The following is a 15648-nucleotide window of genomic DNA, read 5'->3' on the forward strand; positions in this document are numbered from 1 at the left end:
TGCGGACCTGGTCGGCCGGGCGCCGCAAAAATTTAGGTTGGAGGGGGCGGCATTTTCTCCAGGCACGAATTCTTCCCGCCTGGAGGTTCCCCCGCCCCCATTGGATCGCAGTGCCGCCCCCCAGGCCGGATCCCTGTTAACCCTTTGGGTACAGGCCTGCTCCCATCTAGAGGAGACCCTCTCAGATCTGGGCTTCCTCATGGGCCTGTATGGCTGGCCCCTTTCCTGCCTCTAAGAGAGGCTGTGCCCCTGTATGGTGGCCCCCTTCCTGCCTCAAAGAGGCTGTTATTAAAAAATAAATAAAAACGTATTTCTTGTGGGCCGCGCGGGATGCTGCAGCCTGATCTCAGTAGTGCTGGCCAGGTGCATGTGCCTTGTGCAAGGCGGCCACGGTCTTCCTTGCACGCCTTACCAAGTTCTACAGGGTGCATACTCGGGCTTCGGCGCATGCTGACTTGGGCCGCCTGGGTTTGCAGGCGGCTGTTCTTTGATGCCTTCCGTTGCTTTGCCTTGGAGCTGTGGTCCCCCCCTTCCTCTTGGACTGCTCTCGGACGTCCCAAGGTCTTCTGTGAACCCCAAGGAAAATGGGCGAGAAAACGAGATTTTTGTATAACTTACCAGTAAAATCTTTCTCTCTCTTCCTTGGGGGACACAGCACCCACCCATTCATTGTTTTCTTTCTACACGGTTTCCGGATTTGGTTTACCCCTGTCGGGTAGTTGGCTTGTTGGTTCCACTTGTTGGACATTGCCTTTTCTCACTACTTGGACACGCAGCTGGCCGTCTCTCTCTCTCCAGGCTGAGGGTACAGCTGTTGGAGTAGGGGCTTAACAGTCTTCACTTAGTGTCACGCCTCCTAGGGAGCCGAGTTATACCCAAGGTCTCCCGTGTCCCCCAAGGAATAGCGAGAAAGAGATTTTACTGGTAAGTTATACAAAAATCTCGTTTTCCTCTCACGTTTCCGCTATTCTCTGCTTTCCAACAGGCCGCAGCCGCCCAGCAGATCCCTATGTCACTGCACACGTCGCTGCAAGCCCAGGCTCAGCTGAGTATGAGGGGAGGACTACCCGTCTCCCAGTCACAGGAAATGTACAGCTCCATGCAGCCGTTTAGGTAAGGCAGACGATCAGTGCATGCTAGTACAGGAAGGGCGAGTGGTCAACGACCTCTACAACCCTGTGCCTATTGTGCCTCCAGGTCCCAGGTGTACATGCACCCCAGCTTGTCACAGGCCAGTGCTATGGTTCTGACCAGTGGCACTGGTCTCAAGGCTCAGTACTCGCCATTTCCGGGAATGCAGCCTCTGGAGATGGTGAAGACGCAGGCGGCATCCCCTTATCAGCCTCTGAGTGGAAGTCAGCAGCTGATGTATGAAAGTCAGCTGAACCAGGCAGCCGGCATGATGGACTCCCCCCTCACACAGGTGAGTTTGGAGAATTGTCTGCCTATCGGCCATGTTGGCTGTATGGTTTCCACGTGCGTTTCAGATTCAACCCTCTGTTCTAGTTAACCATGCCAATGGCCGGCTCTCAGCTTGGGATGCCTCGGTATAGCTCCGGACAGCAGCCAATGCTTCTGCCGCAGTCCATTCAGATCCCACAGGGACAGAACATGCCGGTGGGCGGCCCGCGGAGGATGCAGCCTTCAGTCCTGACAGCAGGTCGAGAGGTAAGAGAGGATTTATGTCTGTGTATACCCGAGGGGGGGGTGTGGACAATCCAGACACCCCCTGCAGATGTGGAGCTTCTCATTTATTCATAGTTTCCTCCTCAGTCGTCTCAGATGGAGATGAAGGGATTTCATTTCACAGAAGGCAAGCAGAGTATGCAGACCGCAGCCTCTCTGCAAGCACAGCACTCATACCGGTAAGACTTGCATGAACGGTCACAGCGGCCGCCCGCTCAGGTGTCTGCTTGCCCTTATGCTCTGTCATTACTTGGTCCGTGTGGGGTAACTGATGGTTCTGCATGCAGGTTATGGAGATGTGACCCTCATATCCTTGGTGTCGTCAAATGGCTTCGGCAGGCAGATGAGGGATGAGATGTTGAGCTTTTATAATTCTGCAGGCTTCAGAGCTGAAATCTCCCAGCATCCTCTGTATTCTGTGTTTACATCTGTGATTTGTATTCTGGGAAGTGTCATCTGATGTAGGAAAAATAACTGCTGTCTGACGGCTTCCAGTTACAACTAGCAGAATAGTGAGTGCATCTCTGGAGTATAACACAGGATGTAACTCAGGATCAGTACAGGATCAGTAATGTATGTACAGAGTGACTGCACCAGCAGAATAGTGAGTGCAGCTCTGGAGTATAACACGGGATGTAACTCGGGATCAGTACAGGATAAGTAATGTATGTACACAGTGACTGCACCAGCAGAATAGTGAGTGCAGCTCTGGGGTATAATACAGGATGTAACTCAGGATCAGTACAGGATAAGTAATGTATGTACAGAGTGACTGCACCAGCAGAATAGTGAGTGCAGCTCTGGAGTATAACACGGGATGTAACTCGGGATCAGTACAGGATAAGTAATGTATGTACACAGTGACTGCACCAGCAGAATAGTGAGTGCAGCTCTGCAGTATAATACAGGATGTAACTCCGGATCAGTACAGGATAAGTAATGTATGTACACAGTGACTGCACCAGCAGAATAGTGAGTGCAGCTCTGGAGTATAATACAGGATGTAACTCTGGATCAGTACAGGATAAGTAATGTATGTACACAGTGACTGCACCAGCAGAATAGTGAGTGCAGCTCTGGAGTATAATACAGGATGTAACTCAGGATCAGTACAGGATAAGTAATGTATGTACACAGTTACTGCACCAGCAGAATAGTGAGTGCAGCTCTGGAGTGTAATACAGGTTGTAACTCAGGATCAGTACAGGATAAGTAATGTATGTACACAGTGACTGCACCAGCAGAATAGTGAGTGCAGCTCTGGAGTATAATACAGGATGTAACTCAGGATCAGTACAGGGTAAGTAATGTATGTACACAGTGACTGCACCAGCAGAATAGTGAGTGCAGCTCTGGAGTATAATACAGGATGTAACTCAGGATCAGTACAGGATAAGTAATGTATGTACACAGTGACTGCACCAACAGAATAGTGAGTGCAGCTCTGGAGTATAATACAGGATGTAACTCAGGATCAGTACAGGATAAGTAATGTATGTACACAGTGACTGCACCAGCAGAATAGGGAGTGCAGCTCTGGAGTATAACACAGGATGTAACTCGGGATCAGTACAGGTTGATGCGTCTGCAGACGGGTGCTTTAGGTGTGTGTTGTACTGATGTCCTCTGTACTCTCCTTCTATTTTATGATGCATGGCCTCTCTGTAGCTCGCACCATGCCACATTAAACAGTGCAGCCCGGCACCAGGTGGATGAAGGCGGGATATGCCTCCACTTTGTCTTTTAGTTTACACATCTCCATAAGTCCTCTCCTCATCTTTACCTCCCCCCCCCCCCCCCCCCCCCAATAGTCCATACCCTTCCAGACACCAGTAGTTGTGGTTTTGCGCTTTACCTTCTCTAAGACGGTTGCCTTTCATTTTAAGGCCAGCTTCAGCTAGTCCCAGTGGAAAGTCACCAGGAGCGGGGCCATCTGCCAACTTGGGACACTATCCTCAACAGGTAAAGTCCTGTGATCAAGTGGCCCTTAATTTCCCATATATACGAAGACTTTGTCCAATACTGGACCAGAAGCGGCGGGCCCTTCTGTTCAGATACCTGGGCCCCTGCTACTACGGGCATTGAGGATGGTGTTGAACAAAGCCTTATAGACCCGGCCTAGTGGTTGTATATCCTGCCTGCTGAGCTCCGTTTGCATGGAGATAATCTGGTGTCTTTTTATATCTATATATATTTTTGTGCTCTCCGCATCGTCCGCTGTTCTCGTGCTGTATTTGTGGCGTGTCTGGTGGTCTCATCGGCTTCATTACTTGTGTCCCTTTTTAATGAGTCTGCCTTTAAAGGGTTTATCCAGTCCTATGTCAGTAGAGCTCATTCATTGCATAATAAAAAGTTCTGCATGCTCCTAATATGCTTTGTGTTTCTTCTTCAGTCTTCAAGATCTCCGCTTGCTTTCAGTGACCTGAACATTCTTGTTGACATCCAGAGTCTAGAAACCAGTCCTGAGATAATTCTTCTGGCTATGGCTGACAATTTTCTGAGCAAAGTACTTAAAGGGGTTGTGGGGGTATTTACTATCGCTGGCCTGTCCTCAGGATAGGTCAACAATATCAGAGTAGCGGGGGGGGGGCGACAACACCCGACACCCACGTCGATCAGCTGCAGGAGGAGATCTTGACGTTCTGGTGAGCACCGCGGCCTCATCGCTTCTTGCCAAGCACAGCGTCGTTCATTAGATAGGGACTGCGCTTCGTATTGCCGTTTTGGCCTCATTCACTTGAATGGGACAGAACTGCACCTAGGCCATGTGACCGGACGCAACCTCGACGGTCTAGCAAGAGGCCGAAACGCTCACTGCTCGCGGATCGGCCGGGTTACCAGGATTTGGACTGATCTGCAGGTAAAAGTGCTAGGCTGTGGTTTTCTTGGCCTAGAAACCATTGTAGCGAACTCTCAGCAGTGAGAAATGTTGGATACTGTACAGATTCTCAGCCTGTGGATGTAAATTAGAGCTTATTCACTAACGGCAAGCAGAGATCTTGCAGATGATGAGGTTTTGGAACAAAAGGTTAATTAGAAAGCTGCAATATGGCTATGATCCTGTATTTACATGAGACTGGAAAACCATTCCCCCCCCCCCCCCCCCTTCTTTCCCTCCACTTAAGATTTTGACCCCTTCTTGCTAAATGTTCCTTCTGCTTCTTCCAGCAGGTAAAGCCGAGGACTGACGAGAAGTGCGGCCTGGTTTCCCCTAAACTTCCTGACGCGCCCACTGCAAGTCAGATGAAGCCGGTTCGGACAGGGGCCATCAAGACTTCAGTGGCGAAAATGGAGGAGAGCGCGGCCTGAGAAGCGGTTCCCATTTTTATTTTATTTTTTGTAAATACCTACTACTTCTTCGCGCCTCTCACGCATCTCCGTCTCCTCCTGCTCCTTGTTTGGATTCTTCCTTGGTGGAGCGCGACCTTCCTTCCCTCCACAGTCACATGTACAGGCGGACGGCGACCCCTCCGAGAACTGTTTGAAAAAAAGAAGAGAAAAACAAGTAAAAAACCCGACTACCTGTATCTGCATCCGAGAATTTGCTGAATGGACTCCTGCGTTGATACGGGAGCGTCTTAAGCCCTTTGCTGCCCCTCCCCCTTCGTTCATCATGTGACCACGCAGTCCGTTATTTTTTGGCGTCTCATGTTCCCCGCTTCCATGTCGTCGCTGACACGCAGCAGCGGATTCGTGTCACTTGTTTCTTACGTTTGTTTTTAAATGACCCTTTTCATAACCTTATGTATATTTAATATTATTATTTTTTTTCATCCTATGCACATATATATATAGTTTATGACTTTTAACCCCTTCCTTGTATTCGGATCTGTCCAGTGGGGGGTGGGATTTAAGTAGAACGCGGCATATTGGCAAATTTTAGGTTGAAAAGCATTGGTTATCACTGAAGCAAACATCATGGATCTTCTGACTCCACATTAGCACATTGCTGGGCGGGGCACGACAAAGGGATTGTTTGTCATGCCCCGCCCCCTCAGTTCCTACTCCTAGATAAATGGCGAATCTGCTTCACCCAGTACACTGCTTTAAGTGCAATTCCAAGCAGTTCTGCCCCTTGGTTTTCCAAAGCAGATCTCCAGTGGCTGCAAAACTACAGAGATTTTTAGATTTGCTCCAGGCTGGACACCACCTCACACAGGCTGAAAATGTCGCCAGTCCCTGGAGACTACCGTATGTCGAAAATGTCGCAGCGTTTCCTGGAGACTACCGTATATTAAAGGTGGTTTTACTTTCTTCCAAAAAACAGCGCCCCACCTGTCCACAGGTTGAATGTTGTATTGCAGTCACCTTGCAATACCAGACCCAGCCTATAGAGAGGTGCGGGGCTGATATTGGAAGAAGGCAGCCATATCTTTCATATCCTGAACAACCCCTTTAACGGACAATCCAAAAATGCAGTATATGGAGCATGAGTGAGTGAACGGTGTAAGGTATGGTGGATCGACAGGCGCACGGTCTGGCCCTTTAACCTCCCGCACCCCTTTTGGGTCGCTCCGTTTTTCTCTCAGCTTTGTTCTGATTGGATCCGGTTACTCCAGAGAAGTCGTGGAGTGAAGCTTTAGCATCTAGAAAATTCACAGACTGAACGGCTGTTTTGTGCCAGTTGATTTGGGGCAGCCTTGGTGGGGACTAGTGCGGTTATATTCCACTATCATGAGGAACATTCTCGTCCTTGAGCTGTGCCTCTATCCCAGAGGGAGGTGTTAATATTTTTGCAGTTCTAATGAATTTGGTACAATTTTTTTTTCCCTGTTAGTTATTTTGTGTAATTAGAGTGCACCATGCCAGACTTGGAAGACTATAATCCCCATCATCCCTATCCTGTCTTTTACAGATAGTGGGTCATAGGGAGATTGATGGCGCAGATGCGGAACGGGCAGCTGGTTCCGTTATTTGCCTGTACCCTATATCTGAGCAGAATCTATTCCCGTGCCCCCCGTCCCCTTTCAAACAGCACTTACCCTCTGGATTATTTGTCTCCTTCACAGGTTAGAGTATTGGCTCGAGATAATGCCCCCCCCCCCCCCTTAATAAACCTTCAAGTTCTGCAACTTTCTGTAAGTTTCTATTCCTAACAGTTCTTAAGATCTCTGCTTGCAGTCAGCGATTTAATGTTTGCCCAGTCCTACTCCGGCAGAAACCTCTGTCCCGAGCCATGCAGCAGTGAGCGGGACTGGGTCTGTATTGGTTTGCTGACAGCAAGCGGAGATACTGAAAGCTGTGAGGCAAGTATGTTCTAAAGGTCCATGTCATGTATATTATATAGGAGCGTATGTCAGCTTCTACCCCCCCATTTACATCTAATCCTGTTTCTTGCAGGCCCGGTCCCGGACCCCTCCAGTTGCTTTCCAATAACCTCTGGTAGGAATCTACTGAATGCGAACCTTGTGAGTTCTTAGGCTCCTTTTAGACGTTTTGTTGTAGCCTCCAAGTTCCCCCCCACCAAGGACCATCTGTTCAGTCAATATTCTGGGTATAAAGGGCTAAACCTTACATGTTGGTACCGCAGGGGCGGGCCCAGTACTAAAGGGAACCACCCCCGCTTTTGCAGTCTTAAAGGGGATGGGAGGAGAGACTGCGTGCTGAGACCTTGACCCATATCCAAAGAGAGTGGACAGACCCCTCGGCGACTAGTTGTATCGGCATATTATTCACCCCTCTCCGGTTTCCACATGGCCTTCATCCTCCCGATTCCTGGCTCGATATAAAGATCTTAGTCTGGTTGTGTATATATACCGTGTACAGTGTGTATGTAGTAGCAAATTGAATACTATTTGAACCAGCTTTACCTTGCTTCCGGTTTAGTCTGCACCATGTCTTTGTATATAGTCCTCCTCATTGGCGGTTGACGCGGCCCCTAGTCTATTATTTTGGGGTTTACACTGCGCGCCGACATGCAGCTGTTGCACCCGTTTTTGTTTTGTTTTTTAAAAAAAAGGGCATTTGTGATGTCACTGTAAAAGTTTGAGTGACGCAGAGCGAGGTCACTGGGGGAGTTTGTCAGTGACATCACAAGCCCTCACTTAATGGCTCCTCCCCTTCTCCGCAGGTGAAGGGGTGTACGCTTTGACGTCATTGATCTGCAGTCACATATCCTATCGTTTTACCACAAAAAGGTGAAGGTTTGTACACGGGGGGGTGGGGGCCCGCAGTGCGAATACCAGGCGATCTCTCCCTCCGCCTAGCGCTACCCAATACAGAGTCCGCAGTAGATCGTGGGGGGGAGGGGAGGGGGGTGATGGAGTCCAAGGGTTTTATATTTTTTTAAAGATATATTAAGAGGAATCTTTTTAAATGACCCAAAAAATACAGAGGCTAAAACCTCCCGACCGCCCCCCCGCCTGGTGTCAGACGAGCGCCCCTCCCCCGATTCCCATTACATTTTCTCTGTCGCCCTCCTTTAAACGATGTGATTGTAATAGCTCTTATCATCTGGAAGAATTCTCATTCAAATAATAAAAAAAAAGTGTAAAAAAAATAATAATAAAGCAAAATCTGCTTTTCTCAGTTCTGGTTCTGTGCGTTTTCTTACATTCCTGCACAAGATGATGGGGGTTATTGTGATGAACTCCAGCCTGAAGGAGGGGGCGACCTTATAGACATCCCCTTTAACAGGAGAGCGCCATGGTGGAGTGCTCTGTAGCAACCAGGACTACAACATGGCTGCTTCCTTCCCTGTCCATGAGTTGGAGACAATGGGACAGAGCTGCAGTACCGCGCACAACCTGTGGATGGGGGTGGTGCTGTTTTCTTTTTTTTATTTTGAAGAAGAAGAAAGCAGCCATGTTTTTCTAATCCTGGACAACCCCTTTAACTCATGTCCTTGTAATGTGGGTGTATATTGCAGCTCCAAATCACTGGTCCAGAATTTTCCAGGACAATCTTGCCATGTTTAGGGTGCCCCAGGCAGAAAATGGGGTGAGAACCCACCCAGAAGTGGGCATTCCCAGTTTGATTTGGGGTGCCCCAATTTCAGGAGCAGATGTGTAAGTCGGCATGGGCTAATGACCCAATCTGCTGGCATCAGCGAGGTCCTGGTCGCTGCCAGTCCGGATCTGTAGACCTGCACCACCAGAGCTGAAAATGTGTGCAAATGACGTCTGTCTGAACGAGGCCTTCACTTCCATCCCACGGGGGAGGACTACTGCAAAACGGGCCCTGGTCAGCTGTCAATCACAGGGGGCAGATGATTTGTGAGGAGTGGTAAGTCTTCTACACGCCCGGCCTTCTATAAATCGCGATGTACCCAAGTGGGTAATATATTATTTTGGCATCAAGTAGTTTACGTAGTCTTGGAACATAACTAGATGTATAGGAATAACCCTATGTTGGTATCAGTTCTATGTAGATCTACCCGTCCAAAACTATTTCTGATGTCATTAATACAGCATCATTGACAACATATCCATACAGATAACGAGGCCGTCCCTGCACCGACTTAGACCCGGACTGATCATATCTGCGATTAGGATAGTGCTAGTAATGTAAGGATCACTCGGCAAAGGAATCGGTGCAATCAACATGTAACTGGATCACATAATGTTACACTGACCCCATATAACGGCCAATATTCATCTTCTTGGACATACAATACATATACAAATTGATAACGCCCAGATTGGGGATTGTTTGGTGAACCTCGACTACTGCATAGTTTGTAGCCACAGTGACCCACGGGGATGTAGCCATCTGGACAAGTGCACAGTGTACATCAAAAGAATACACTGCAGGTATATTCAATGCACAGTATAGATAGTGAGAGACTAGTTCATCCCCATATATACCAGATGAAGTTGTTATTTTTCCGGATTTTTTTCGGGATTTCCCAATACTAATGGAGATGAAGTCTACATCTGAGTAATTAATCTCCGCATACAGTAGATAAAACACGTGTGATATAACATCATTAAGTCCGTACGGTTTTACTGTCTGCGGTGTCGACATCCACTGTTCTCAGTCTCTCCTCCTCTCGCCTGCTCCATTCCTTGGAATGAGATTCCAATATGTGCTGCGCTATGGGGGTATCCTCTTCTTTATTGATACTTAATACTTGTTCCCCTATACGTCTCCTGAATTCTCTCTCCGTCTTATCTACATATTGTTTCTGACCGATGCACGTGGCCACATATACCACCACCATTTATAGACGACCTGATGTTCTACTTCCGTCCAGTAGTTGTACTTGTGACAATGTTGCCTTTTTTAGGTCCGCGCTTTTCACCACACCGTAGACACGTGAACCTAGAAATATAACATCCAAATTCGGCGTTTTCTCAGCAACCTCGTCCCATATTCCATCCGGTAATCTCCAGTCACCAAGGCGTCCTTATATAAAGATAAAACCTATCTTGTAATCAGATCAATGTAATGGAGATTATTTATTAGATTTTTATATGACTTGTTGTTTTATCATCGCTTGTTTGAATATATTGAGTTATTTATAAGATTTGTAATAATATGTTACATTATGTGACCTTTGACCGAGGGAAGCAGCAAATAGACTCCCATCATGTGATACAATCGCCTCAGGTGCTTGGTTTGTTAGGAGCCCCCGGGCGCTTTACCTGTGATTCAGATGCTGAGTACAATCAAAGTGTTATTTTCCGATACACTTGGGGTATTGCACAATATGTTTTATCTTTATATAAGGACGCCTTGGTGACTGGAGATTACCGGTCGGAATCTGGGACGAGGTTGCTGAGAAAACGCCGAATTTGGATGTTATATTTCTACGTTCACGTGTCTACGGCGTGGTGAATAGCGCGGACCTGAACTTGGAGGAAAATAGGACCTACTCCTTTAATTCAGGACTGCAGCTAGGAAGAGAAAAAACCCGTGACTACACACTTCAATTTTATATTGGTTTTTGCCTTTTTTATTTGCCTTACACGCAACCCAATTTTCACATTTGAAAGTTCCTGGTGGTTTGATTGTCAGCCAGGTTGGTTTGGTGGGAGAGTTCTACATACTGTGCACTAGTTTGTCCTTCAAGTTGCTCCCCCTTCTGTATGTAATTAGGGGATGATCCCCCAGTAGGTGCCCCACCACGGTATCCGATTTAAGGATCCCCCCGTGGTCCTTCAATATGTTTCGGACTTCCCTGTGCGAAAGATCGTTCGTGCCTATGATACGAATTTTGGTATCACCTGCTGGCCGTTTCTTTGAATACAATCCACAAGAGACTATCCCCATTGAAGGGCAGGCCTATAGCAGGGATGGCCAACCTGCGGCTCCTCAGCTATTGTAAAACTACAACTCCCACCATGCCCTGCTGTAGGCTGATGGCTGTAGTCAGTCTGAGCATGCTGGGGGTTGTCTATCCCTGGCCTATAGTATCAGGGGTAGGCAACCTTAGGGCTCGTTCACACAAACTTATTTTGCGTTCTGTATACGGGCTGTTTTCTACGTTCCGTATACGGAACCATTTATTTCAATGGGTCCGCAAAAGATGCGGACAGCACTTTGTGTGCTGTCCTCATCCGTTGCTCCTTTCCGTGGCCCCGCAAAAATTTAGTCCTGTCCTATTGTCTGTTTTACGGACAAGAATAGACATTTCTATAATAGGCCTCCTGTTCCGTTCCGCAAATTGCGGAAGGCACACGGGCGCCATCCGTGTTTTGCGGATCGCAAAAAAACAGCACGATCGTGTGAACGAGCCCTTACGGAGAAGATCAGTGTATATGTTAATCAAATATTGAGGCCATTCAAAATAAATCTTCCATCATACGTTAGGAACTCGATGGATGTCTTGAGACATCTACTGTGAGACTGGCACGCTATTAGCGAGTCTTGATGTAGAAGCGCTCTACAGCGCAATACCACACGAAAGGGGCTGTCACGCAGTAAGAACATTCCTAGCTGAAAGAGGGTCACAATCAATCGGTGATGGAATTATTAGAATTTGTATTGACCTAAAACATTTGTACTTTGGACCATAAAATATACCACCAGCTCAGGGCAGTGACAAGGGCGAGCCCATGTGCCCCTACTTTTGCCAGCCTCTGCCTGGGCTGGTGGGAACGGGAATTCGTTTTTTCTGAAGCGATGGCACAGTGGACATCATCGATCGTCTTATGGTTACGTTTTATTGGCGATGTCTTCATACTATGGAATAGCACGAAGATGGCATTCAAGGAGTTTGTTTCACAATTGAACAAGGATGATCTTGGTCTTTTTTTAACTAGCGAAATTAGTAAAACTCATCTCACATTTTTGGACCTCTCCAGTATTCGGAATCCGGAAAGATAACAACTAATATGTTCCGGAAGCCCACTGCGACAAATACTCTGCTTAGATGGGAGAGTGCTGAGAGTTGGTATTCCAAAAGGCCAATACCTAAGGAAGCGTCGCGATTGCTCGGAGTGGGTAGCCTTCCAAAGAGCAGCAAATGACCTATAGAGAAGGTTGCATCAGAGGGGTTACCCTGAGTCATGTCTTAACGGGAACCGGTCATCAACTTGTGCTGCCCATACTAGCGGCAGTATAAAGTAGAGACAGGTGAGATGATTTCAGCGGTCGCCGAGAACCAACATCACAATCATTGCAGACTGGGCCTGGAAAAGAGTCCCGGCCTCCTGAGAAGAGTCCTGGTTATTCATGATCTCCTGCTGATGACTGACCGGCTTCTACCTAGTTTTCTCCCTCTCTCTCTGTCACGGTGGGGAGTGGGGAACCGGGGAAGACGGAGAGAGAATTCAGGAGACGTATAGGGGAACAAGTATCAATAAAGAAGAGGATACCCCCATAGCGCAGCACATATTGGAATCACATTCCAAGGAATGGAGCAGGCGAGAGGTTCCCCGAGAGGAGGGGAGATTGAGAACAGTGGATGTCGACACCGCAGACAGTAAAACCGTACGGACTTAATGATGTTATATCACACACGTGTTTTATCTACTGTATGCGGAGATTAATTACTCAGATGTAGACTTCATCTCCATTACTATTGGGAAATCCCGAAAAAAATCCGGAAAAATAACAACTTCATCTGGTATATATGGGGATGAACTAGTCTCTCACTATCTATACTGTGCATTGAATATACCTGCAGTGTGTTCTTTTGATGTACACTGTGCACTTGTCCAGATGGCTACATCCCCGTGGGTCACTGTGGCTACAAACTATGCAGTAGTCGAAGTTCACCAAACAATCCCCAATCTGGGCGTTATCAATTTGTATATGTACTGTATGTCCAAGAAGATGAATATTGGCCGTTATATGGGGTCAGTGTAACATTATGTGATCCAGTTACATGTTGATTGCACCGATTCCTTTGCCGAGTGATCCTTACATTACTAGCACTATCCTAATCGCAGATATGATCAGTCCGGGTCTAAGTCGGTGCAGGGACGGCCTCGTTATCTGTATGGATATGTTGTCAATGATGCTGTATTAGGCTGCGTTCACACGAGCGTGTCCGGATTAGTTCCGGATGCGTCCCGGTGTGTTGCGGCAAACCCGCGCGAGTAGGAATGCAATTGCAGTCAGTTTTGACTACGATTGCGTTCCGATGTTCAGTTTTTATCGTGCGTGTGCAATGTGTTTTGCACGCGCGTGATAAAAAAACGACTGTGGTACCCAGACCTGAACTTCTTCACTGAAGTTCAGGTTTGGGTTCGGTGTTGTGTAGATGTTATTATTTTCCCTTATAACATGGTTATAAGGGAAAATAATAGCATTCTGAAAACAGAATGCTTAGTAGGTGATCAGTTGAGGGTTAAAAAAAATAAAAAAAATTAACTCACCTTCTCCGTTTGTTCGCGTAAGTCCCGGTCTCTTCTTTACTTCTCAAAAGATGAACTATGGGCTAAAGGACCTTTGGTGACGTCAGATCACATGCTCCAATCACATGGTCCATCACCGCGGTGATGGACCATGTGATTGGAGCATGTGATCTTACGTCATCAAAGGTCCTTTAGCCCATAGTTCATCTTTTTAAAGAACTAAAGACCGGGAGAAGTACGCGAACAAGAGGAGAAGGTGAGTTAATTTTTTTATTATTTTTAACCCTCAATTGATCAACTACTAAGCATTCTGTTTTCAGAATGCTATTATTTTCCCTTATAACCATGTTATAAGGGAAAATAATACAGTGTATAGACAGTCACCTAGCAACCGTGCGTGAAAATCGCACGGCGCCCGCACTTGCTTGCGGATGCATGCGATTTTCACGCAACCCCATTCACTTCTATGGGGCCTGCGTTGCGTGAAAAACGCAGAATATAGAGCATGCTGCGATTTTCACGCAACGCATAAGTGATGCGTGAAAATCATCGCTCATCTGAACAGCCCCATTGAAATGAATGGGTCCAGATTCAGTGCGGGTGCAATGCGTTCACCTACCGCATTGCACCCGCGCGGAAATCTCGCCCGTGTGAACGCAGCCTTAATGACATCAGAAATAGTTTTGGACTGGTAGATCTACATAGAACTGATACCAACATAGGGTTATTCCTATACTCCAAGCTCAGCCTAGTGGTCGTGGCTCCATCAATATAAACAGCGGCTATTCGTGGCCGGGCTCATGCATCACTATTGCTGTACGCCCGCCATCAGAGGCGTGCAGCGTTGGTCCTCTGTTCTGAGCGCCATTACACGGGCGTGCAGCGCTCACAGACCCGATTCCTGATGACATGCCAGTAATACTCTAAGGGACATAGAAACGCGTCCAGCAGATGTAGGAGGGAGACTGGGGAGAGATTGGGGTCTATGGTTAGAGGTGTGGAGGCGGCGATGGCCGCTATAATAAAAGCCATCACCATTTATTAAAGAACCTTCCCAGTTCAGCCTGTTATCAGCTGGTAGGTGGCAATAATCACAGGAGGTGGCGATACACAGTATCCAATGCAGGGGCGTAACTATAGGGGAAGCAGCTGCTTCGGGGCCCTGACCCAGAAGGGGCCCATCCAGGAGGAGGGGGACTAAAAGATTTGCTCAGGGCCCCCTCAACAGTATTACACTATGCCATTATATACAGTGACAGTATAGACGGTGTAGAAAACGGATAGAACAGCGGCCGGCCCCGGTCTGAGAGAGCGATCTTTACTAGTCACAGGAGAGGGGGCGGCTTGAAAGGAAGGGGTTGCAAAAAAATTACCGGGGGAGGGGGCCCCATTCAAAAATTTGCTGTGGGGCCCAGTCATTTCTAGCTACGCCACTGATCCAGTGAACATACGGATGGTAATATAGGTCCCCACATATCCCACTTTGGATGACCATCCTGATTTAAGTATTTTGGCGATTAGCCACATTTTTTAAGTAAATCATTTAATAAAATATTTGTAAGCGTCCCTTTTAGGCAGTAACTCATACACTGCAGAAGGTCATACCTCACTCCCCCATGTGTGATCTCGGATACATACCTAGGGCAGTGTGACCCCAGGAGACCAACTGTCAGAAGGCCATGCCAGGGTATATGAAATGATGCATGATGGCCGCCTGTACAAGGTATGGAGCAACTGGCTGTGTCACGGGCTTATATTTCGCCTTATTACCCATACTGACCAATCAGAGAGCAGCTCTCATTTCATTAACTGCTGCTGAAAAATGAAAGGAGTGCTGTGATTGGTTGCTATGGGGAAATGTAGTAAAACTGGTGGAGGAGGGAAGTGGAGCAGTTGCCCATAGCAACAAGCTGGCATTTCATTTACCAAAAAGGTCTGCGTGAATCTGGTTGTTGTGGGCGACTGTTACACCAGTCAGGTTCAGATGGGGGAAGCCACTCCTGACAGTGAATGGAAAATAATAATAATAATAATTAGTAATATTAGCGACAACCCTCCAGTTTTCAATATGGCTGCTTCTCATGGTCATGCTTATAGCTTATAGCGCTGTTTGTCTGTGCGCCCTCTTGTGGCTGAGTGTACGAATGCACTCTGTAATGCGTCTGTACGTCCCTTTACGTATGATGTACGCAGGCTCTATCAGTCGATACCCGTTTCT

General features: G+C 47.4%; 1 protein-coding gene across 15 annotated transcripts in view; it reads left to right on the forward strand.

The window, feature by feature from the left end:
• Nucleotides 1-5177, forward strand: part of PRRC2B (proline rich coiled-coil 2B) — a 33860-nt gene extending 28683 nt beyond the window's left edge. For 9 of the 15 annotated variants that reach the window (XM_040405884.1, XM_040405893.1, XM_040405889.1 and 6 more), the window contains 6 exons: nt 986-1113; nt 1198-1423; nt 1507-1668; nt 1762-1865; nt 3573-3648; nt 4855-5177. In XM_040405884.1, coding sequence (XP_040261818.1) covers nt 986-1113; nt 1198-1423; nt 1507-1668; nt 1762-1865; nt 3573-3648; nt 4855-4995 — 837 coding nt within the window. In that variant the 3' untranslated portion in view covers nt 4996-5177. The remainder of the gene's footprint in view (nt 1-985; nt 1114-1197; nt 1424-1506; nt 1669-1761; nt 1866-3572; nt 3649-4854) is intronic. The other 6 variants (XM_040405887.1, XM_040405894.1, XM_040405896.1 and 3 more) reach the window with 3 other exon arrangements.
• The last annotated feature ends 10471 nt before the right edge of the window (nt 5178-15648 follow it).

Source organism: Bufo bufo, chromosome 8 (assembly GCF_905171765.1).
Source record: "Bufo bufo chromosome 8, aBufBuf1.1, whole genome shotgun sequence".
Taxonomy (NCBI): Eukaryota; Metazoa; Chordata; class Amphibia; order Anura; family Bufonidae; genus Bufo; species Bufo bufo.